Source organism: Talpa occidentalis, unplaced genomic scaffold (assembly GCF_014898055.3).
Source record: "Talpa occidentalis isolate TD23 unplaced genomic scaffold, MPIMG_talOcc4v2.1 talOcc4.9, whole genome shotgun sequence".
Taxonomy (NCBI): domain Eukaryota; kingdom Metazoa; phylum Chordata; class Mammalia; order Eulipotyphla; family Talpidae; genus Talpa; species Talpa occidentalis.
This window is the reverse complement of record NW_023605305.1, coordinates 110926646-110949026: the sequence shown is the minus strand read 5'-3', so window position 1 is coordinate 110949026 and position 22381 is coordinate 110926646. Positions and strand designations below refer to the sequence as shown.

General features: G+C 46.3%; 2 protein-coding genes across 3 annotated transcripts in view; one reads left to right on the top strand and one right to left on the bottom strand.

Annotated features, from left to right (window-relative positions):
- Positions 1-22381, bottom strand: part of VANGL1 (VANGL planar cell polarity protein 1) — a 158684-nt gene that overhangs the window by 10207 nt on the left and 126096 nt on the right. The window lies entirely within an intron of this gene.
- The window catches only part of CASQ2 (calsequestrin 2), a 57717-nt gene that overhangs the window by 3206 nt on the left and 32130 nt on the right, over positions 1-22381 (top strand). For both annotated transcript variants that reach the window (XM_037499293.2, XM_054691752.1), the window contains exons 2-5: positions 12449-12533; positions 15139-15239; positions 16671-16782; positions 22238-22311. In XM_037499293.2, the coding sequence (XP_037355190.2) occupies positions 12449-12533; positions 15139-15239; positions 16671-16782; positions 22238-22311 (372 nt within the window). The remainder of the gene's footprint in view (positions 1-12448; positions 12534-15138; positions 15240-16670; positions 16783-22237; positions 22312-22381) is intronic.

The following is a 22381-nucleotide window of genomic DNA, read 5'->3' as shown; positions in this document are numbered from 1 at the left end:
TGTTATAATTTTTTTAAGGTCTTCTGGATCATTAATATGCAGCAAGTTCATGGACCATTTGATGCTTAAAATATGGCTCCCACATCAGTGTGCAGCCATCTCCTAAATGCAGTCATATTTAAGTAGGATCACAGGGTGGGCTTCAGATTTGCAAGGCACCATGCTGCTCTCTTGGGCTGGAGAAATTTCCTGACGAGCAGAATCTTGTGCCAATTTCACCTTTAGTCTGGTGACTCTCTGGAATGGCATGGACTTGCTGGCTTGCCTCTGATCTGGACAACTCTGGAGTGTCAAGTTGGTTCTAGGGCCCCCGGGATGAAGGTCTGCTCCAGGACTGAAGCTTCCCAACACACGTAGTGACCCTCACCTTGAGTCTCCTTAGAAGGACGTGCTCTGGGCTTGTGGGAATCCTATTTGAGAGGTATCCAAGGAACTGTGTGGCTTTCTATGGCCAAATCAGAGGTTGTTTTTCTAGTTAGCCTCAGGGAAGAGTCCAAATTCACCTTACTCTTTTCTCCAAAAGAGATGACAAATCCGAGCACCCTAGAGGTAATGAATGTGAGATGAATGTGAGATGTTAACTAAGATGTCAAAACAGTTAAAGGGTAATTGTGGAAGCTTCTTAGAGCAAACTGGTGAAACTAAGAAGAGACTTATGAAATTCAGTCTTGTGGAACACCCAAATGGAAATATTCATTCTTTCATTTACTCACCAAATATTCATGCTCTGTTTACTCACTGATTTCCAGGGAGATTTTTTTTATTTATTGCTAAGAACTCGCTTTATGTCTATGTGAGAATCCTAGCACCTCAGTCAGTGGGAGCTCAACAGTGGTTGTTGAATGAATGTTGAACAGAAGAGGAAGGATCGGGAAATAGCACTTATTATCAATTTACCATAAACTATGTGCAATATGGGCACTTTATGTATGTCATTTTATTAAACATATTCTCACATTACTTATGAAGAAATGATTTCATAGAGTTAAGTAGAAATTGCCCAGTCATAAAGCTATAAAATGGCAGAGCATGAAGCAAGATTTGAATTCACATCAATTTAATTCCAAATAGCAGGTTCCCTCTACTATATCATGCAGTAGGTGGGCAGAATTGCTTCATGTTTGCAAGCAGTGCCAACTCACAAAGGGACACTGTCTTCAGTTTTTATTTTGGATTTTCACCCACATGTAAGGAGCATTTAAATGTACATATGGACTATATCTTGAACCCAAATGACCGGTGTGATTAAAGGGACTGATGATTAGCAATTACTTGGCATTTTAATAAATGTTTGCTGGGTGGATGGATGGATGGATGATGTATGGATGATGGATGGATATATGGATGGATGGATGGTAGATGGATGGAGGATGGACGGATGGATGGATGGGTGGGTGGATGGATGGGTGGGTGGATGGATGGATGGGTAGATGAGAATAAAAACCAAGGAATCATAAATGCATAGCTTCTATTGGAAATACATCTCTCCTTGATCTCTTTTTAAAATTAAATGAAATTAAAAAATAATTGAGTGGAATAGTAAATAAATAGGTTGCGCCTGTCAGATACAGGCATCCGTCCATTTGTCATCCTAGCTTCATCCCACTGAAATATGGGTGAGACTAAATTTTTTAAATCATGAAACTCTCAGTCCAAAGTATAAATGCAGCGTGGGCAGAAGCCTCTGGGCTCCATAAGACTAACACTGCCTCCAGACCCGCTTGTCCTGGCAAACATCCAGGTGATTGCATTTCTTAATGGCAAGAGAAGAAGCTAAATGAAGTTGCTGGAGTCAAGTAAATCTACAGTTGGGATGATGTGGGAACACTGGGCAGAAAATAGCAACATACACACAATTCGGGTATTTCTGCCAGCTGCTCCCTGCCCGGAGATGGCCTTCTCCAAGCTCGCACCTGCTGCATCTGAGAAATCAGAGGAGGTCAGGCTAGTCTTGGCTTGGCTTTGAGAATGACCCCTCAGAGACAGCCTGTACCCTTCAGAGGATGCATGCCCACGCGCGCTCTGAAACTGCAGACCTCCTTAGAACCCAAGTGCCTGCGAACTCTGTGCTGAGTGTTGATGGGGTGCGTCTCGGTAATGAGGCTGGTGTTTGGGGTGAGACAGTGAAGAGACCGGCAAGAGGTGCTGTTGTGAGGCACAGATTGAGGGGATGGTGGGTAAATTCTTTCTTCCACACACAGACTTAGAGGGGACTAGAGATTTTACAGAGTGACTAATGCACTGTTGATTTATACGCCTTGACACTGTTGAACCTTCTTTTCTCACTACTCTTGCCCCCCAAGTGCCTCAGTAACACTTGAGCCCAGACAGGAGGTCCAATCATTATATCCCTGGGTAGCCTCCACCCAAAGCTCTAAATTTTGAAATGCAGGCATGTAATACCGTGAAGGCCACCAGCGCAAAACTATTATTAGGACTATTATAAGCTAAGGCAGTAAAATAAAAAGAAATAAAATCTGTTTCAGCAGCACAAGATTTTTCTTTCCAATCTCTCAGCATTTGAGCTTGACTGGCTGTTGTGGAGTCTTTTTGTATAATTATCTGCTTAGCTTTAGCATTGAAAATGACTTATTCCACCAGGAAAATCAGTCCCCCAAAACACTGAGTCTGTACAATGAGGCCTCTGGGGCTCCCTCGTCTCTAAACTTGATGTGCTTTTCTCCAGATAAGCCTAGTCTGTTTGGACAGCCACACGGGAAAATGGCCAGCGCGCTGTCTTGCAGGGCGATGGATGGGCAGGCCAGGTGACTTCTGAACGCCTGGAGAGGGACGCAGGGGGAGCAGCCTGCTGCAGGAGTCCCCAACCAGGCAGGCCTCTCCTCACCATCTGCTGTGTGCTGGGCAGGAGGCAGGCCAGGTGAGCCAGCAGGTATCCTGCACCTGCCCCTGCTCCCCCTGACACGGGCTCGGGACACCAGGCCATTCACTCACTTGATCACTCACCCAATTTATTTCTGAAACAAATGAGAACCCCCCGAGCCCCAACTCAAAGGGAGAAGTAAATGCACCATATACACGGTAACCCAAACATCCCCAGGCAGTGTGGGAAGCTCACGCCTGCTCTTTGGGGCACCAGGTCTGAGTACCCAAACTGTGGAGTCTGTCACCAGCCAAGGGCCACGTGCAGCTCACTTGGTTGCTCAGGCTGAACCCCTTCCTGGGGTCAAGTAGAAGCCACAGGGCCTCGTCAAAGGAGTCTCCCAGAGGGACGAGGGCCTCTAAGGCGGGGCTCGGGAGAGCAAGTGCCTCAGCAAGACAGTTGCCATGGTATCTGTTGTCATCAGCAGATGTTATCAAAACAAACCCTGGTCAGTTTATTTTCACAGACTTCTGTTGAGCAGCTACAGGTTTCTCTTCTGCTTTTTAACATGTGCCCTGGGAGGGACAGGTCAAAGTTTCCTCCTGGAGCCACAATTCTATCTTTTGGGGATCTATCTGCTGAAGCGCCCCCCCTCTGCTTTTTTTTCTTTGATGAGGGCCACCCACCGATGGAAGGTTTAGTTGGAGAAGAGATGCTGGCTCCCTGCCCCCAGGGGGACAGTAAATACTCTGTGGGACTCTTCCAGAGAGAGCTGGGAAGGGGCCAGCTGGGGATCTGGTTTGGGCCTGCGGGGTGCACTGTCAGAGGCTCTTGGGCACAGCACTCTGCTGAGAAAACCGGGCAAATGGCCTTGCACCAGGTCAGCCAAATCCATTTTAAAAAGTTCCATTGCAACAATATTTTTAGTAAAAAAGAAAAAAAACCTGACCTCAGTCCTATCCCCTTCATTCACTCGGCTCGGACATCAAGAGATGCTGCTCGGTGAGCGAGAGTGACGACGTGTTAGCCGCGGCGAGAGGGCGGTTCTGGCTTGTGGGCCCCACACGGGCAGCACCGCCCTCACTGGACCTTGGCAGACATGCAGTTTCCTGGGCCCCATCCTAGACAGACTGAATCAAAATCCCCAGGGTGGGCCCCGGGAATCTGCCTTTTTGCAAGGGGATCCTCCCTCCAGGCCGTGCTGCTGAGGGATCTGGTTCAGAGACTGTTGACTTCTCGTCATGGAGTTCGCTGTGTAGTAAATTTATAAGGAACAGACTTTCACGAAGGGCCTGCACGCATGTTACTCCCGAAAGACTCAGAGCTTGCTTTTGAGATTAGAAAACTGAGTTCGGAGAAGGTGTGATTGGCTGAGAGTCTGACAGCTGGTAAGCAGCAGAGCCAGGATCTGGGCCCAGGACCCTGGGAAGTCCAGGCATTAGGAACAGAATGTCCAGATGAAAGCGTAGGCTCTGTAGCCAGAGTGTCCAGGTTGGAATCCCAGCTGTGTCACTTATGGGCTGTGTGGCCTCGGACAAGTTGATGAACCTCTCTGTGCCTCTAGTTCCTCATTCAACTTCATGGGCGCTTTGTGTCAATGAGATGTTTAATGTCAGGTGTTAGCGTGTACCTGGAATATCGAAAATACCCGATAGGTATGATCGTTGTGGTTGTGCTGGTTGTTATAATGCTTTTAACAGGGTAGGGATGGGTGGAAAGCACACACAACCTGGCCTCTGGGTCTCTTCCTGGGCGCTGACCAAGCTTAATCGTACAAAATGCCAGTTAACACAACCCACAGCTGCCTTCTCCACCGAGGTGCTCTCAGAGGCACCCATTCTGGCTCCAGGAGGCCCCAATATTCACTTGAACCTCACGAAAAAGCCAGTCTACCAGCGGCCTGCCTCCTGCCTGGATACAGCATGTGCCAGGCCCTGGCTATACATAGTCCAGGTCTCACTTGAGGGCAGTGGAAAGTGACAGCAGATTACTGCAGATCCCTGTCAGCTCTCCAGTTTCAGGGGAGGGCAGGCAGCTGTTGGACTGCTTGACTTGTCACCACATGGTACCAGGGACAGTGGGTGAAAACAGTCCCCTGGCTCCTGGCTTCTGTGGGGATGCAGGCCTGCAGCCAGGGTATTTTTAACGCCTGGCCTGAGAGGTATCACTTTGAGCAAAGGTCTGTGGGATTTCCATCGAGGCTACTCTGTCCCCAGCCTGTTCTATCTTGTCCCTGCAGCAGGGACACCTCCTCCCCCAGGAAGTGACCTGTCCCTCTCCTCTTCTGCCCACACCTTCCAGGTCTTCCCTCTGGGTCCGAGGGAAACTGGCTGTCTCCTCTAGGAAGACAAGTCTGGGAAGAGGTAGCTTTCTTCCTCTCTCTCTGTCCCCAGACCGGGGCTGAGAAGTCCCACGAGGGAGGGGCCTTGGAAGGACCTGTGGAGACACACAGGGCCTGGCACGCTGCAGGTGCCGTACCCGTCCCCTGGGGCCCAGGGGGCAGCCACATGCCCCTGGCACCTCCTTCCCTGGGCAAACTTCTTGAACAAGTGAGCGCACCTGCTGTGACACGTCCTTGCCACCCACTCAACGCTCACCTCACAGCACTCTGGCTGCTGTCCCAGCGGGTCTCTAGGTGGGCACTGGGGCCTTCCCCACTCTGAAAGGAGAGAGCTCAGGGTGGTCCCGCCATCTGAGACTCCCCCGGCATTCGATCTGACCAGCTCCCTCCTCCCAGGCCTTTGCTCCTCTTCCTCCATCTCCCAGGGCTCCTCTCTTGCCTCCAGCCGGGACAGCCCCCCTGTACTTTAGGGCACAGCCTTGCTGGTGGCTGGACTGCCATCGCCATGAAGTCACCGCATGGAAATCCAGCCAAGCGCCTTGCCCCACCCAGCTCTGGCACAGCCTCCCCACGTGACCCTTTTGTCCTTCGCCCCCTTCCCTGGCTGGAGACCCTGGAATCACCGCTCACGTTGCCTCCTCCTTTCCTTGGATCGCCCTCCTGTCTTTCTCCAGAGCCGGGGAAGAGGTACCGGCTCGGACCCGTTCTCCACTCACACAGCACCTCACACTTCCCCTTCCCCCGCCGCGCCGCCTTCGTGGACACCAGCAGCCCCCACTCAGGGCACCGCGTCGCCTGCCCACTGGTCGCCGCGCGGTCTGCTCTGCTGTCTGTGTGTCTGGGATGTCCTCAGAACAGCACCCCGCCCGGCCCAACTCAAATAAGCCATACTGCTCAGCTAGCCTCGCTCATTATTTAAGAAACTTGATGTTTTTGCTGCTACCTAGAATGTGGACTCAGCTCTTCTCATTTTGCCAGGAAAACCAGAATTGTCAGGTTCTGTGTGAAACTGCTTCATTAAAAATTTTCACATACTTTAAAGGTGATGCCTATCAGAGGAACATGGCCCCTAAAATGACAATTTAAAGACGACTTCACGTGCAGTGTGGAGATGAGCGGGTAGCGCGTTCAGTGCAGAAACACAAAACGGACTCACAACCCTACGGCAAGGAGGGTTTGCACGTCTATAAAGGTAGCATTTCCTGAAAATCAGGAATTAAATGTTCATCCCGTGCTTTTGGAACTTAAGCAAAAAGGAGAAAAGCATGGTCATCTTTATTACTTTTCCTTAGGAATGCATTAATTGTAAATATAATATTTAGTGGCTTAACATCTCTATTAGCTAATATAACCAAATGCCTGGAAAAGCTGGTGGTTGTCAGCTTACAGAAATGGTTAATAAAACACACCTTCAAGATTCAGACATGATTGATACACAGTGCATGTCAGGGGATGTGTGTCCACTGCGAATGGCCGCGCAGTAAGTCACTTCCATCCTCAGACACTTTATTTTCATGACAAGAACTTCTAAGATCTACTGTCTTGGCAGCTTTCAAATACACAGGATTTGAAATGCAGGATGTCTGTCTTTCTGGATGTTTCACCCCAGAACCCCAGTTGGGGCTTGACCCTTTGCTCTCCTTCAGCCACCCCCTGTCACCCCCATCCTCCACCTGTGGCACCCACAAATCTGTTCTCCCCATTTGTGAGATCAATTTTTTTTGTTTTTATTTATTTATTTTTAATTTAAATTTTATTTTTATGTTCCCCATACAATTACAACCCCCTTATTTTGACCCCAATCCCTCCTTTCCCCGCCCCCCACCCCCCATAGAGTATCTCTGGCTCATAGTTGTTTGTTGATTTTGATATTTTAATACCGGATGGTCTCACTCATAGCAGGAATCTAGAAAACTTAAATAAGGAACCAGAAAAAGAATAACTATAAGAAAGAAAATGTGGAATCTGAAAAAAAAAAATGATCTCACAACTGAGTAAGTTCTGCAGCGGTCAAGAAACGAATCTATTAGATTAATATTTTAGACAGTGGATTTGAGATCTCCGCGGCAGGTGCAAGGGACAGTGTGGGGAGCAGGGCAGTAGCACCTGGGCTTACAGGCGGGCAGTGGGTGGTGGAGAGAAGGTTGTCCTGTAAGTTAACTATTTACAAACGGAAAAGGGTGATGAAGGACAAGCACCGGGTGCGAAGGATGGACGAGTGTGAAAAGGCAGGCCTATTCGGACTGAAGCTAGGGGTGCACTTTTGAGCAACCAGCATTGCATGCAGTCTTCGGGAGAGCAGGAGCTGGCCAAGGATGGAGGGAAGGGTCTTCTGGAAAGAGGGAAAGGCGCGCCTGGAAGCAGGGCCTGTTAGTGCCTCTGGGGACTAGAACATGCGCTCCCTGCAGGCCGCTGCGCAGCGGGCCGCCGGGCCCGGTTTAGGCTGCAGACCCGCCATCCTGTGCAGAGATACCGTGAGGCCAGAAGGAGCCTGAGGTTTGAAGGAACCACAGAAGAGTGCATCAAGTAAGAGGCAGAGTGGCCCCAAATGAGGCCGGGGAGGCAGGCAGGACAAAACATGCAGGGCTGTGCTGGCTACTTAGAGAATTTAGATTCTATCCTGAATGCATGGGGATTATACCCGCGCTACTCATCACAGCCCATGCCGCTCTGCAGGATCTGACCTCCCTGCCTGCAAGCTCACTGGTGCTTGTCCCCTCCCGTCCCCCTCCCCCCCCTCTTCCTATCTCCCCATGGCCCTTATTTTCTGTGCTAGTCCTTTAGCCCCTACTGGCTCATTTTTTCCCCTGAGGCTTCTCCCTAATGAAACCACCAGGTCCTTGATGCTGAAAGGCATGATTTGACTTAGTACAGCACCTTGGACAAAGTAGTTCCTCCAGGAATATTGTTCGCTTTCCATTCCAATACATGGACTTTGGTATTTGTGAATTGGTACAAGGCCCAGAACCCTATTCAGGTAGCATAATATTAATTAGATAGTCTCACATTTATTAAGTACTGACTGTGTGCTAGCCAGTGCCAAGAATGGTGCCAAGCACTTTATATACATTGTCTTGTTCTCTTATGAAATAGCTATTGTTCCTGTCTCCATTGTACCACAGAGTCACAATGGGCCAGGCTTCTGGTCCAAAATCCTGAACTCTTAACCACTGGGCTACTACCCTAGGCCAATTACTCATTGAAAAATGAGATCTATTTTGAGCCCACCATTACAGAAGTAATGGTGGTGCAATAAATACCTATATAATTCAGTAAAAATAAGTAGAATAAGGATGTACTAAGAATATCCTGTTCTTTAAGATTGAATTATGAATTTTACTTAATAGAAATTTTTAAAAAGTTATTTGTACTCAGAATAATCAGCAACAGGGCAGAGCAAATCCTAATGTTTCTGGAAGCAATGAGCACCTTGCCGATGCCAGGGCAATGCCTGGACCAACTGGTGAGAGAGAAAGTTCCATTGTCTAGAATGGACAATAGGCCAGACCATAAGGGAAGCAACCAGCCAAGCAAAACCAGCAGAGAGAAAATTATAATTCAACAGGAGCAAATTATAGTCCAATCTGAAAGAGCGTTCCAGTTTCTAGAAATTTAGGAGACATATTGACTCTGTCTTTTCTCATCCTCATCTTTACAGCTCTTAATCACTGTAACTAGGGACAGTCGGCTCTTCCCTTTTGACTCTAAAGGCCCTTCAGTGTGTAGAGTATTCAGACCAGTCCAGGCATTGATCCAGAATGTGAAGAGATTCTCTAAGTGGACATATAAAGTGCAAAAGAAGCACAAAACAGGAACCTTTTGCTCAGAAAGGAAAGATTTGCCACACAGAGGAGTTTACACACGACTCTGATGATCGCAAAATAAGTGTCTGAGTGCCCATGAAGGGCAGCTGGACCTCACAGAAAGGAGGCTGGAGTGAAAGATGAATCTGGAGCTGGGCTTTGCAGCCACGGCAGCCAGCGCTGGCAGCAAACTAAGAGAGATGTGAGGCTGGATTGCAGGAGACTGGAGAAAGGAACATACAAGCTGGAGTTTCAGGACCACAGCAAAGACGGAAGCAAGATGGAAACAAATGTGAGAGGCAGGTCTGTCCCACCAGCCCGGGAGGGGTGCGTAGCTTTAGGGAAAAAGGGGTCACATCAAGGTCATTCCAGAAGGTCCCAGGCTTTCATTGCAGCCATTACTCCCCACCCAGTCCCACTACTGTCCCTTGGGTTGCCAGCAGCCCTGCACCCCTAGGTTAGGCCCATGAATGTTCTTGCTAGAGGACAGATGTGATGACAGAGCTCAAGTGGCCAGGCTTGGTGTCTAATCATGCAGAGGCCAGAGGGATAGGGCGCTGCAGGGGCTGTATGTGAGGGTGCCAGGGAGAAGGCGGGCAGATCTCTGCTATGGGGGACTGCTGGCTCTTTTCCTCCACCTGTGCCTAGGACAGTGGCTGCTGCACTTATTTATACAGGAAACAAGGAAAACAGAACTGAGTTCATCTGAGTTAGCACCTTCCACTCATGTATCTTCAAAAATCACAAATAAATCTCACCACAGTAACGAAGGCCTTACTTTATGTGGCTGGGAGGAGCACACATTTGCATCTGCCTGAAAACAACAAAACGTGGTGATGTCTGCCTGGGAGGCGTCAGAGTTAAATTCCCTACTGGGTTCTCAGAGTTAACTTCTTAGGCAGTTTTTATGTACACTGAAGTTTAAGAACCACTGATGGGGGTCCATGCTCTCATAGGTAACTTACTAATAATGTCCCAAAGCATTAGGGCTCATCATCATTAATTTTGAGCGATAGACAGTACTAAGCAGGACAGAGCGGCCTACACCGAAATCCAGAAAAGTGACTCGGTTTAATAAATCGAAAGCAAAAGACTAGAGGCAGAAAGACGGGCCCGTTTAAACATTGCAGGAAATCTCAAGGAGAGTCAGAACATAAACACCAACGATGACATCTTTCATCCTAAGGCTTCCTAGTCCCAGCCAAAATCCAAGAAAGGAGAAAACAAACCACTCAGGGGCCGTGGGGTCATTCATTAGCTGTTCCCTCCCTGGCTCCAGGCACCAGGGAAAGGCTCCCCAGCAGCTGTCTGTGCTTCTGCCCCTTCTCCTGAGCCCAGAGGACTGGGGGTGGCTAGGAGTTGGAGCAAGTGAGAAGATCAGAGAGGAGAAGAATGAAAAACAGAGTAAGCCCCCAGAGGAGTTAAAACAGGAGAGGAAATCCAGGGAAAGAGGCATAGATGCTGGCTGGAAAGTCAAGGCAGTCAGAGGAAGGAAAAGAGAAATGAGAGAAGCAATAAGAAGAGAAAGTAGAGGTTTTTGAAGCCCAAGATGTAGAATGTCAAAAAGATTGAGGGTCAATCCACCAGGAAGACAGAAACCCTAATGGTACATGAACCAAAGATCAGAACAGCAGCCTCTTCGGAGCAAAACCTGACAGAACTAAGGGGAAATGAGACAAATCCCTGAGGTGAGAACAAGGCACAGAGGTTCATGCTTCCTGGTCTTATCCAACACAGTGAAAAAGGAAGGTCTTGCCAGGGCCATCGGAAGCACAAGGACATAAACGGCTTACAGATTAGAAAGGGAGAAGCAACTGTCCCTATTTGCAGATGACATGATGTCTACATTGAAAACCATAAGGAATCTACAAAAACAAAAATACCTCTTAGAATTAATGAGAATTCAGCAGAGTTGCAAATACTAGACACACAAATCCAAATATATATCTATACACTGGCAACAAATACTTAGACACCAAAATTGGAAATACACTATTTACAATCACTCAAAAAATGTAAGTACTTAGGTTCACATCTAACAAAATCTGTGTGCTAAAAACTGCACAGTGATGATAAAAGATATCAAAGAGCTTTACTTTTTTAACTCATATATATTTTATTTCATCCAACATATTCTAAATATTAGTTTCAATAATCAACGCCAAAAAAAATTATTTTTTAATTGAGTAACAGTATGTGATTCATCAGCACAGGATCTCACCTCCTCAGATGCCTGTCACCAAAATATCCCCTCTACCCCAGCCCCCTCAGCCTCCTTCCACAGTCCATCCTCCACCCCTCCCCATCTTGCAGCGGTAATTCCACAGTCACATTTCTAGGGTTTGGTTTGGTTTCTCTATATTCTACATGTAAGTGAAACCATCTGGTATTTGTCTTTCTTCTTCTGACTATTTTGCTCAGCATTATCCCCAAAGAGTTTTTAAAAATAGAGAAACATACCACACTCATGAGTTGGAAGACTCAACATAGTAAGTATGTCCACTACTACCCACAAGTTAATAAACAGATTTAAAGACTCAGTGCAAGTCTGATCAAAATCCTAGTAAGAATTTTTTGTAAACATAGAAAAGATCGTTCTAAAGTGTATGGAGAGATGCAAAGGAGCTAGTCTAGTTAAAGCAGATTTGGAAAAGAAGAATAAAGTAGAAAGAGGCAGTCTACCCATTTATGAGGCTTGTGATATAACTACTGTAATCAAGACGTGGAATTGCAGAAGGACAGCCACATAGATAAATGGATCAAAAAAAAAAAAAAAGGAAAGGAAAGCAAAAATGGATCCACATAAATATGTCAACCAATCTTTCACTAAGGCACAAAAGCAATTCCACAGAGGAGAGTTGATCTTTTCAGCAAATGGTACTGGAGCAGCTAGACCTTCACTGGCAAAAACAAAAATGGAGAAAAAAGGAATCTTAGTAAAAGCTTCATGCCTTCCACAAAATGTAACTCAAAATGGATCATGGACTTGAATATAAAACTATAAATCTTTGGGGAAAAAATTAAGAGAAAATTTCAAAATGGAGATCTAGGCAAAGAATTCTTAGATTTAATGCCAAAACAGAAATTATAAATAAAAAGATGATAAGATTAAAAACTTTGTTCTATAAAAATCCTTATTAAATGGATGAAAAGATTTTCTAGTCAGGGCTTTCAAGTTCGCTTTGCGTCCTTCCTCCCCAGTTCTCACTCCCAATTCAAATCTTCCCTGCTCCGCGGGCTGAGGAGGGTGTGCGACGGTGGAGACATCTGGCAGATCTCACCTCGGAGGGATGACCATCTTTCCTGCTCTTGGGTCTCGGCCCCCTGTGAGGGGGTCAGCACACTCCCATTGTTGCTGCCAGAACTGGTCGCAGAGGAACAGGAACCCCCTCCTGCCTACACCTCCAAATATCATCCTGTGATATTTCTGCCGTTTTCTGTCCTGGTTTCTGTACTTACTCTCCAACCTGTCTTTCCCCTCAGCTTGTTGCCCAGGTCCTGGAACATAAAGATATAGGCTTCGTGATGGTGGATGCCAAGAAAGAAGCCAAGCTTGCCAAGAAACTGGGTAAGTGTGAAGTTTTGATATATAATAGGAAGAAACAAATGTCTTCTGCCCCCCCCCCCCAAAAAAATCACAATTGTATTTGTTCTTAAGTGATCACTGGACTATTTTTAAATAAGTATACAATGATCCTGTATACCTTAGGCCTGGGTTGGGGGAGAGTCTCGTGAAAGTAACTTGGCCTGAATTGAATGGTTTTACATTGATTTGTCTAATACATCTTGTGTCAGTGCAGCAATCAGGGTTTCTTCCTGGAGAAACTGATCCTAAAGGCCCAATGCTTTACTTTCAGGTCTTAGAGTTAAAAGCCAGCTGCTCTACCTCCCTGCCATGCTGCTTTCTTTGTGAGAGATCCAGTGTGTTCTCCCATCACCTCTTATTTCCTTACCTCTTGGCGAAAGCAGTCAACAAAAGATAACCTTAGTAGTAGTGACTCTGGGGTCCCAGAGGCTTCAAAATTGAAGGCTCAGGCCCAGCTGGGTATTATCACCAAGGATGCAGGGAAGGTTTTGATGAGACGTGGTGAAGGCTGTAATTTCTTGTGTCAATATGTCACGCTTAAGTGCAAGTGCACTTTAAGGTTCTTACACTGCTGATCCCAAAGAGAGAGAATATAGGTAACTCCTCTGGTCTGCAGACACCCACACATTTTGCCTCTTCTGCATGACTAGTGAAGAATGGCTATTAAAAATAGCAGGAGGTTATAAAACAGGACCTTTGATGAAAGGTTAATTGGATTTGGAGTGGTAAGCACAGGGGGGATAAAGATTATTGGTGGGTCAATAAATACCTTTGGGTACATGAGAGTTCATCACCCTAGAGAATGACAAACAATTGTTTTCTATTTTATTTTTCAGAAGAGCTGTCTTTTTATTTATTAAAGATTTAAATTATAGGTGGTGGCTGTATTTAGGCTAGACACAAGGGAGAATTCATAGCTATAAATTGATCATGGGTTAGTAAGAATGTCTGGAGTATTTCTTTCTTTGGAGACAATATAAGGAATATCCCCCTTGAGCAGGGCAGCAGAGATGCCCAGTGCTTTCCCTGGTCAAAAGCAATTTAAAGAGCTCCACCGCCTTCCCAGTGGCCTGCTGAGTCCATAGTCTTTGCCCTTCCCATTTTTTTCCTGAAAGGCTGGATTTGGGAGACTTCACCAGAAGAAAATGCTAGTGTTCTCACCATCTAAAAATTGGGAAACACGAATTGGATAGTGACCGTGAGACTAGAACGTGTGGCTCTTCTCCCATTGGAGGACACGTTGGGCTGGACAAGCTTTCTCCAAGCTCGGCCTGGAGGAGTCAGCGCAGGTCCTTTCTGGCTATTTGATCCTGAGTTTACAGGACGTTGTGTTCTGGGAAGCTGCTCCTTTCTCTTCATCCCCTCTTCATTTGCCTGAGTTCGATCTCCATCACGTCAGGCCTGAACTCGTGCAATCATAGAGCACGATCCAACAGCGGGACACTGGCGATGATCTCCAGCACCTCTGTGGGCCAGATTCAAGGAGACCTGGCATGATGCTCCTTTCAATATACAAATGGTGCTGCGTGAGGCCTGGGCTCTTCAGACGTGGGCTGGGCCACAGCAGGCAGCAGGCCAGCCTTTCCCTTGAGGTTCTGCAGAGGAGTTCATTGGGAGAAAGCACTCTCCAACTAATAGAGAGTTTGAAAACAATTAATCTAAGGAATTAGGATGCCAGGGAGTTGGACTGAACACCAGCCTCAGCTATTTAGCGCTCCTGGGGGGAAATGCAGTTTTCAGCAAGGAAGCATTTGTTTAAGTGTGCTGCAATGCGCCAAGATCAATGGCGTGGAGAAGAGAGGAAGCAGAACCTGCCCTGGGGCTCCTTTCAGCCACCTGGGAAAGGATGTGTATGATTCAGCCATGCTGCAGAAGCAAGCTGCCCACAAATATTAGGGGGCGTCTGGGAGACCAAGGTCAGTGGCCTACCCCTAGAGTACACACTGTGAGAGTGAACCGCTCTACCTTGGCAGAGGGAAGGTTAGTAACAGCAAGAGAAACTGGAGCAGCCTCCTTGGTAAAAATGAATCCCAAACTGAGACCGGAGGGAGCCCACTCACATGGGAGGAATAGAGGTGCCTCCTGACGGGGAGCAAGGAGATCACACGTGCAGACTCATGCCCTGTGACTTTCTCTCTGTGCATTCTCCAGCACGAAGCAAAGGGAGCTGCGCAGGGATTGAAAGAGCAGTTCTTGAAGGAGCCAGTCTGCCAGGAGGCCGCGGAGGGCTGACACTGGTTCGTGGGGCACTCGACTAGCAGGCGAAGCTGGACAGTGGGCATTAAGCTTCGGGATCAGGAGCAGGCGGTCAGCAGTAGTTCTTGAAAATGAAAGCAGTGATTCCCTTGAATTTTTTTTTTTTCTATTAAGTTAACAATCCATTGGAATTGTGAGTTCGTGATTATTTCAATTTAGATTTCCACTTGGGAGCCCTTTAAGTGTGGTTTCCAGGGGCCTGATCCTTGGTAAGCACCATTCCCCCATGCTGCCCCCACTGTCTCCAGGGGCCCTGAGCCAGGCCTGGCCCACAGGATGGCCTGTCCTACACCAGGATGCCTTCATCCCGGGAACTGTTTCTTTCTCCCAGGTTTTGATGAAGAAGGAAGCCTGTATGTTCTTAAAGGGGATCGTACGATTGAATTTGATGGCGAGTTTGCAGCGGACGTCTTGGTGGAATTCCTCTTGGACGTAAGCATTTATGCCCACTGACCCTGAGTTTGGATTTAAAATATGAACAGAGAAGCTGATGAACCTGCCTTGATCTTGGGCCAGTTTTTCAGGCTTTATCAAAAAAAAAAAAAAGAAAGAAAGAAAAGAGAGTGTCTCTTTCACAGTGTATTCACTTCTAAGAAATGGCTTTTAAGTCACCTTAGAGACTGACTCATCCAGAAACTGACCAGAGGGTCACAGATGGGGGCTGTGTAGTAGTAACACACAAATTCTCCTAGCAGTTATACACCAGTATCCCCTGAAACCGTCTCTTCTGGGGCTGTGAAGGGGAGCTGGGTGGATAGGAAAGAGGTGGCTGATCACCTGATGACAGTGAAGGGAGGAGAGTGACAAGCACCTTACTTCTACTAACAGCAGCACAGGAAGAGGCAGGGCCAATGAATCCCCAATATCACACTCCCCCCTCAGCCATGGAGGTACAGCACCCTCAGTCAGATCCATATGTCAGAGCAAACAGAGGGACAAGCACTATACAAGTGTTTTGTCCACAGATAAACTCACAAATTTAAATAACAGTTGTGGAGGCAAATGCTTTGTCTGTGCAGCTGTACATGTGATTCCTTATCAGCCAGCACGTCCCCTCGCCTTGCCTCTCTACCGCCAAGTCCCAGAGCCAGAGTGGGTGAGGCCCACCTCCCCCAGAAAAGTGCTCATTCACTCTGCTACACCACCTCATTGGCCCATATCCACAGGCCCTGTGAAAACGGAGGGTGGCCACAGAACCACGCTGAGTCACCAGGCCACTGCCCAGCTTCATCAGCAGGCCGGGGGCTTTTATACACAAGAAATCAAAATCAAACTCTGACTGCCCTAAACCATAAGTAATGTGAGCGGCCACATAAATGGCAGCCCAGACTGGGTGCAGATTTCAGACTTGATCCCACCAGAGCTCTCGTTCCATTTTTCTCTACAAATCACAGATTATGCTGCTGTCAGTGAATTGGCTTTGCCCGCAAACTGACTCGTCTTCAGTTGGACATAAAAGGGTGGTGCAAACGAATAGAGCACATTTCCTCACTCATATCCAATGAGAGGAAGGAAATTCTGCTTTCCCATTCTGTCGTCAAAGGGAAGAACTTTCCCGAGGCCATCAGCAAATCTATCCCAGAAATTCATTGACCAGGTTGGGGTTGCATGCTATTGCAGCCAATAACCAGAGAGGGAAGTAGAATCATCCCCAGACCAACCCACTGCCCCCCTGAGTTCCCTGAAGGCATGGCTCGGGTGTGCTCTCAGCAGAAGGCTGGGGTGGGTGCTGAGGGGCCACCATGGAGCCTACAGCCTCCCTCCCGAGGCTCATGAGCATGCGTTCCCTGCTGGGGAAAACAGTTCTTCTCTTATTTGAACATGTCGTGTGTGTGTTTGTGTGTGTGTGCATGTGTGTTGCAGCTAATTGAAGACCCAGTGGAGGTCATCAACAGCAAACTGGAAGTCCAAGCCTTTGAGCGCATTGAAGACCAGATCAAACTCATCGGCTATTTCAAGAGTGAGGACTCGGAATGTAAGTCACCTCAGCCCCAGCCTGTCCGTCTGAGGGACAGCTTCCCAAGATGTGCTGGGCCATCGGCACCCCCGTTCTGGGTAGAATGGAAGGAGAATCCCTGTGACATGGAACGCAGGTGTAGAAATGCTACAAATGGCCAGTGGAGCTGAAAAGAATGCCAAGGTTGGGCCCTGATCTTGAGCTTTGAAGGGGATGAGCGTGTCACAGAAGAGAAAGGAACCTTTCCTCCTCTCATCCCCCTGCCCACCTACTGGTTGGATTCTCCCTTCACACAGGGCAAAAATGGGCAGCTGCCATGCTCACCAGTTGGAGAGTTTCTAGTCCCTTGGATGGCATTTGGGTAGGGAGGGGCATAGCAGCTGCAGCACCAAGTGGAAAATTGCTGACCGAGCCCACAGCTGACCACCAAGGCTGCCGGCCTAATCCCACCCTTGGTCTGCTCCCACTGAAAGCTTGTGGCCAGGCTTCGGGTGGGCCCTGGAGCAGGTCACGGCACCTCCACCCATGCAGGGACCGGAGGGTGGTGAGGGGGAGGCAGGAAGGGCAGGCCAGGAGGGCTGACCACTTGAGTACGTTTTTTAAAACTGCTTTGACAGCACAGCTCCAGTGAGCTGAGGCCTCTTCTGATGCCAGCCTCGGAGAGAGGGAAAGTGTTCGAGGGAGCAGGCCTAACTGGGAAAGAGAATCTAGTGGAGCTGTAACATGGGGGAGGCTCAAATAGGTCTGCTAGGGCTGTTTTGGAAAACTCCAAAATATTTTGAAATTATTTGCAAAGTTGCTTTTTTATCCCATCTGCCTGCTGGCACCCTCAGCCATCTCGTCAACCACCCACCAATTTTCTGTCTCCCACGACCCGACATAACTGTCTTCTTATTTGCTCCATAAAAGCCTCTGTTCGCCTCCTTAGGAGCATGTTGGGGGGACGTGGTTAGGCAGGAAATAAAGGGATGTCTTCAGTTCACTGTTCACATTTCTGTACAGACACTGCCCCAGGGTGCTTCGCCCGCCCCTCTCTGCTTCCTCTCCTCACATTTCCTTCTATCCTCTTTATCCCTTCTGCCCCTCCCTCTCCATTTGTTTTCATCCTTTTGCTTCTTCCTTCTCCTCCTTCATTAAACTCAGGGGGGCAGAGAAGGGGGGAAGCCAGGCCAAGCTGGGAGAAGAGCACAACTCCCAGCTCCTGCCCCCACCCCACACACCCCAAGAGTAACTCTAGCTCCTGTAGTTAGTTAGCATAACCTGGGCCAGGGTCTGACGCCATGATTTCACTCTGGCAACGGGCCTGTAAGGTGATGGCCATTACCATCAATACTTTAATGATGAGAAAATGAAGGAACAGAAAGATTAAATTAACTCATTAAATCACACTGAGTAAGTAAATGCAGAACCAAGATTTACATCCCAGGAACTTGACTTTAGACTTTACCCTGAACCCCTGGACTTAGTTGCAGATTTCGCAAACTTTGCCAGTGACGGTGCATGTGGGCACATCGGTAAGCTAGAAGGAATCTGAACCTAATGGAAAACACACATTTTGGTTCTTTAATATAGTAATAGTAATAATTGGGCCTCCCTGGTGGCACAAGGGGTTAAGTCGCAACACTATGAAGCAATCTGCAGCCACTGCAGCACAAGTTCGATCCCCGGTAAGGGAGCTACCCACATGGCGCAGCAGACCTCTCCTGCCTTGCCCGCTGCTCCCCTCAGCAGTGTATTTCATTCAATCTGCCTGTTCTGTTCCCCACTCTGTCTCTGGCGAATCCTCTCACCCCCCCAACACCTCTGGCCTGTACCCCAGTTCTTGTATGCATAAATAAATAAATCTATAAAAAATAATAGTAATAATAAAAATAATAGGATAGTATCAAACAATACACTGCATAAATCTTCCAAATAAAATAGGTTAAGATTTTCAACAGGAATCTTGTATTTATTTGATGTATATACTTTTCAATATTAGGTTTTCTGCTTCAAATAGCAATGTAGTAAAAGAAAAAGGTTTTAAATGATCTCTTTAAAATCTTGGTAGTCACCCGAGACTTTGCTTACACAGGTGAAAGGTTGTAAAGACAGGACACACCTACATTCTCTTTGATGGTTGAACAGTCTTTTCTTGTCATTGAACAGGGTTTAAGGTGACCTAATCTCTAAAGTATCCTTCAAGGGTGTGAGCACTCTTTCTGTCTGGTATTACTTTCCTTTTCACTGACCATGTGTGATGCAGATATTTCTTATGATAATTTGAGTAAATTGCAAGTCCAACTGAACTTTATATTATAGATCTCAAAATTAGAATGAAAAATTTTCTTAGGAATACAGAAACACTGCTCTAAGGTCTTACAAATTTTTCTAAAGAATTAGATAATAAAATTACCTCTTTTTAAAGTTGACTTTTGCTTTTGAATGTTTCAACTTTGTCAGTACCCTCTGTGTGTTTCCCAAGGGCTTTACAGTGTACAGTTAACTTCATCCGGGGTTCAATGAGACCCAACATGTTTCAGAGCCAATAATTTTCCTTTAGAATTTTTTCAAAGTGAGTATAACTCATAATATTTTTTTCTCGATTCCACTGTTAGCTCATACATTCTTAGTAAAACTCTCTTTGGGCTGTGAGCCTGCGTTAGTGTGAAACAGCAGAGACAGGTCTTCTTGGCCCACATCTCCACCTACAGCTAAAAAGAAAAGGGGGTAAGGAGGCCTGGATGTCATGGGTGTCATCTTCTTAGAGCAATCTTTTATGTGGCTCCATCAGTGAATAAATATTACTTGAATTTCAAATTTTTCATCGTGAGCTCAAAGTAATCGTTGTCCATTCTCTTGATGATAGCCTCACCACCAGTGCACGGACTTGGGCAGTGTTCCCCAAATCTGTTTTGAAGTGTTCATCTACTTATTTGAATGTCTCATCCCCAGTGACTTGGTTTGGTTTATCTTTGCAAGATCAGTGATGTTATTCCAAGCATAATTCTCCACCACTTCTTTCTAGCTGGTGCAATTGACGATGTCTAGTTATTAATATCTGTAAGTTCACCAGACTACAAGACATTTTTGAATCAAGATTAAAGAAAAACACATGGTATTCGGTTCTGCTTGCACTTGTCTAAGCCTTAAACATTTTAACCCTGTTTTCTTTGAAGTGGATAGTCTGTGTTAAGGGGCAGCTGGGTTTATGGAGTGGTAGGCACCTCTCACTGTCTGTTTCTTCTTGCTTTTAAAAAGAGAACAGGTCTGTGAGAGGGGACGCTGTCGGGGGAAACACCCAGGACAGCACTTGAGAGTCCTGTATTTCCGCTGTTGTTTGAGGATACCGATCAAGGAAATTTAATAATACAGAAGGCACTGGCCTTCCAGATGATCCCAGGCTTTTCTATACAGCAAGAGTGATGGAGAGACAGTGGGGATATTGGAAGATTTAAAGTAGAGGCCGACAGGAATGTTCTTGGAAAAGAAGGATCCTGAGCTTTGTGCCAAACTAAAAACTACTTGGAAGAACCAACAGGCTACATCTTCCAAGGAGGTTGCTTAAGCACCCAGTAGCTATGGTTGCATGTAGCTTAAGCATGTAGTCATGGATGTTAGTGTTGGGAGAATGTGACAAGAACGTTCTGGGGGATCTCAGTTTATGCTTAAGAATCCCACACTGGGATGATCTGGAATGAAGAGGTCAATATCCAGGATGGGAAATGTGGAAAAATGGGGAAGAAAATGAGGAAATAATAAGGTAACTCTCTGATAAGTGGGAGGTTGAAGATTGACTATTCAGTATCCTATGGCAGAAGGAGAAAGAGGCATTAAGGTGACAGTGAAGAGCAAAAAGGAGCTGATCTGCATCAAAAGAGAACATGAGAGCAGGAAAAATATCAGGAACATATGAATCAGAGAGAGCAGAAGACCGGAGCAGGCATCCTAGAAGACAGCTACTATTCGTGTGAGGCTAACAGTTCAGCCATGTTTTAAAGCAGCATCTTGGGGAGTTACCTTGCTCTACTCTTCATCTTAAAAGGAATTGAGACTAGCAGCCCGAGATATGAAGAGCTTCCTCTTGACATAGGGCCAGGCCAATTTCCCATCAGAGCAGGAGTTTTTGAAGGTCTGGAAAAATTCAACAGGGATAAGGGGGTATGAGATAGAAGGAACAGAGGATTCTGTGGATCGCACTGTTGCCTTAGATAGATTAAATAGCTTTTTGCTGTAACTATTCAATTTTCTATATTCTCTCTCTTCTCTGTTCACTCTCCAAATCTCCTACCCATCTTTGTCCCCTCCACTCAACCCTCTACCCCAACTATCAGGACAAATGATGTACTTTCTGACAACCCAATTACCTGTATGAAGATGATTTTTGTTTGAATGTGTATCAGTATGTATAGATACTATAAATTTTCAACCACTTTCTCACTATTACAACAACTCTATTACAACAACACATTCTATTGTGATTCTTTAAGGGTCCATTAAGCCTCAAGTTTTGAGCTATGAGCCTTTGTAGACACTGTCTGTGTCTTAATCCTCTCAGTGCCCCTGAGCCAGCATTATTCTTGAAATGTGTTTTGATTGAATATTAGGAAATTCTGCATATTCCTTGAATTATTGCAAAAGTCTACACCTCTGATGATTAAGGGATATGGAATAAAAATTTTATGGAAATAAAATGGAAAAAAGTTAATCTTGTTATGAATGAATCATTGGCTCAGTGGCTCTCAGGATTATAGACTCTGCAGCACAACCACCACCATTACCATCCCCCTTGAACCTGAGGCTTGAATATGAATGTCTTTGCCAAGTAGCTGTCAAGGGGTAACAAGGCACAGCTTTGCCATCCTCACGTGGCCTCATGCCCATCTTGACCAGTTTGCACTCAAGTTTGGGACGTTCTAGCATAAGCTTGATTAATTTCAAATCATCCTTTCAGGGAATCATAATAAAAATGGAAAGCTTAAAAAAGAGGGAAAGAAAAACTAGGATTTACCAGAAAGGGCTCTCCAGCTAAGACGTTCAAACTACTTCTGTGATGTCATTTTTGATTGAGTTGCTGTGCATGGGAAGTTTTCTTAGTGCTGATTTATTTATACAGCAGCTGCACTCTCCAGAGGGCACACTTCCAACTGGCAGTGAGGGTGAGCACTTTTTCTTTTGGAGTTTGACAATTCTTTTTCTCTCCCTTTTCCTCTCTCAATTTCCTCCTTTTTTCCCCCTTTCAGATTACCACTTTCATAAAACATAAAAGTGGGGTTATGAATTCCTTTGGGCAGTTGAATGCAGCTAATTCAAACTTCTTGGAGGAGACTATGTATTCACATAATACTAAATAATCAGGCATCTAAGTAATATCTAGTAAATAAATTATCTGATAAGATCAATAGGCTTCCAGCTCTCTCCACACCATTAAAAAATGAAAATTTCTGTAGTGTCCCTCTTGAACTGCCTTCCCTTTTCTCTTTTTTCTTCATAGACTACAAGGCTTTTGAAGAGGCAGCTGAACACTTCCAGCCTTATATCAAGTTCTTTGCTACCTTCGACAAAGGGGTAAGTATCTATGAAACTCCAATTTGAACACTTTTGTTGGTTCTCTAGAAGTCTTAGAAATGTGGCAATA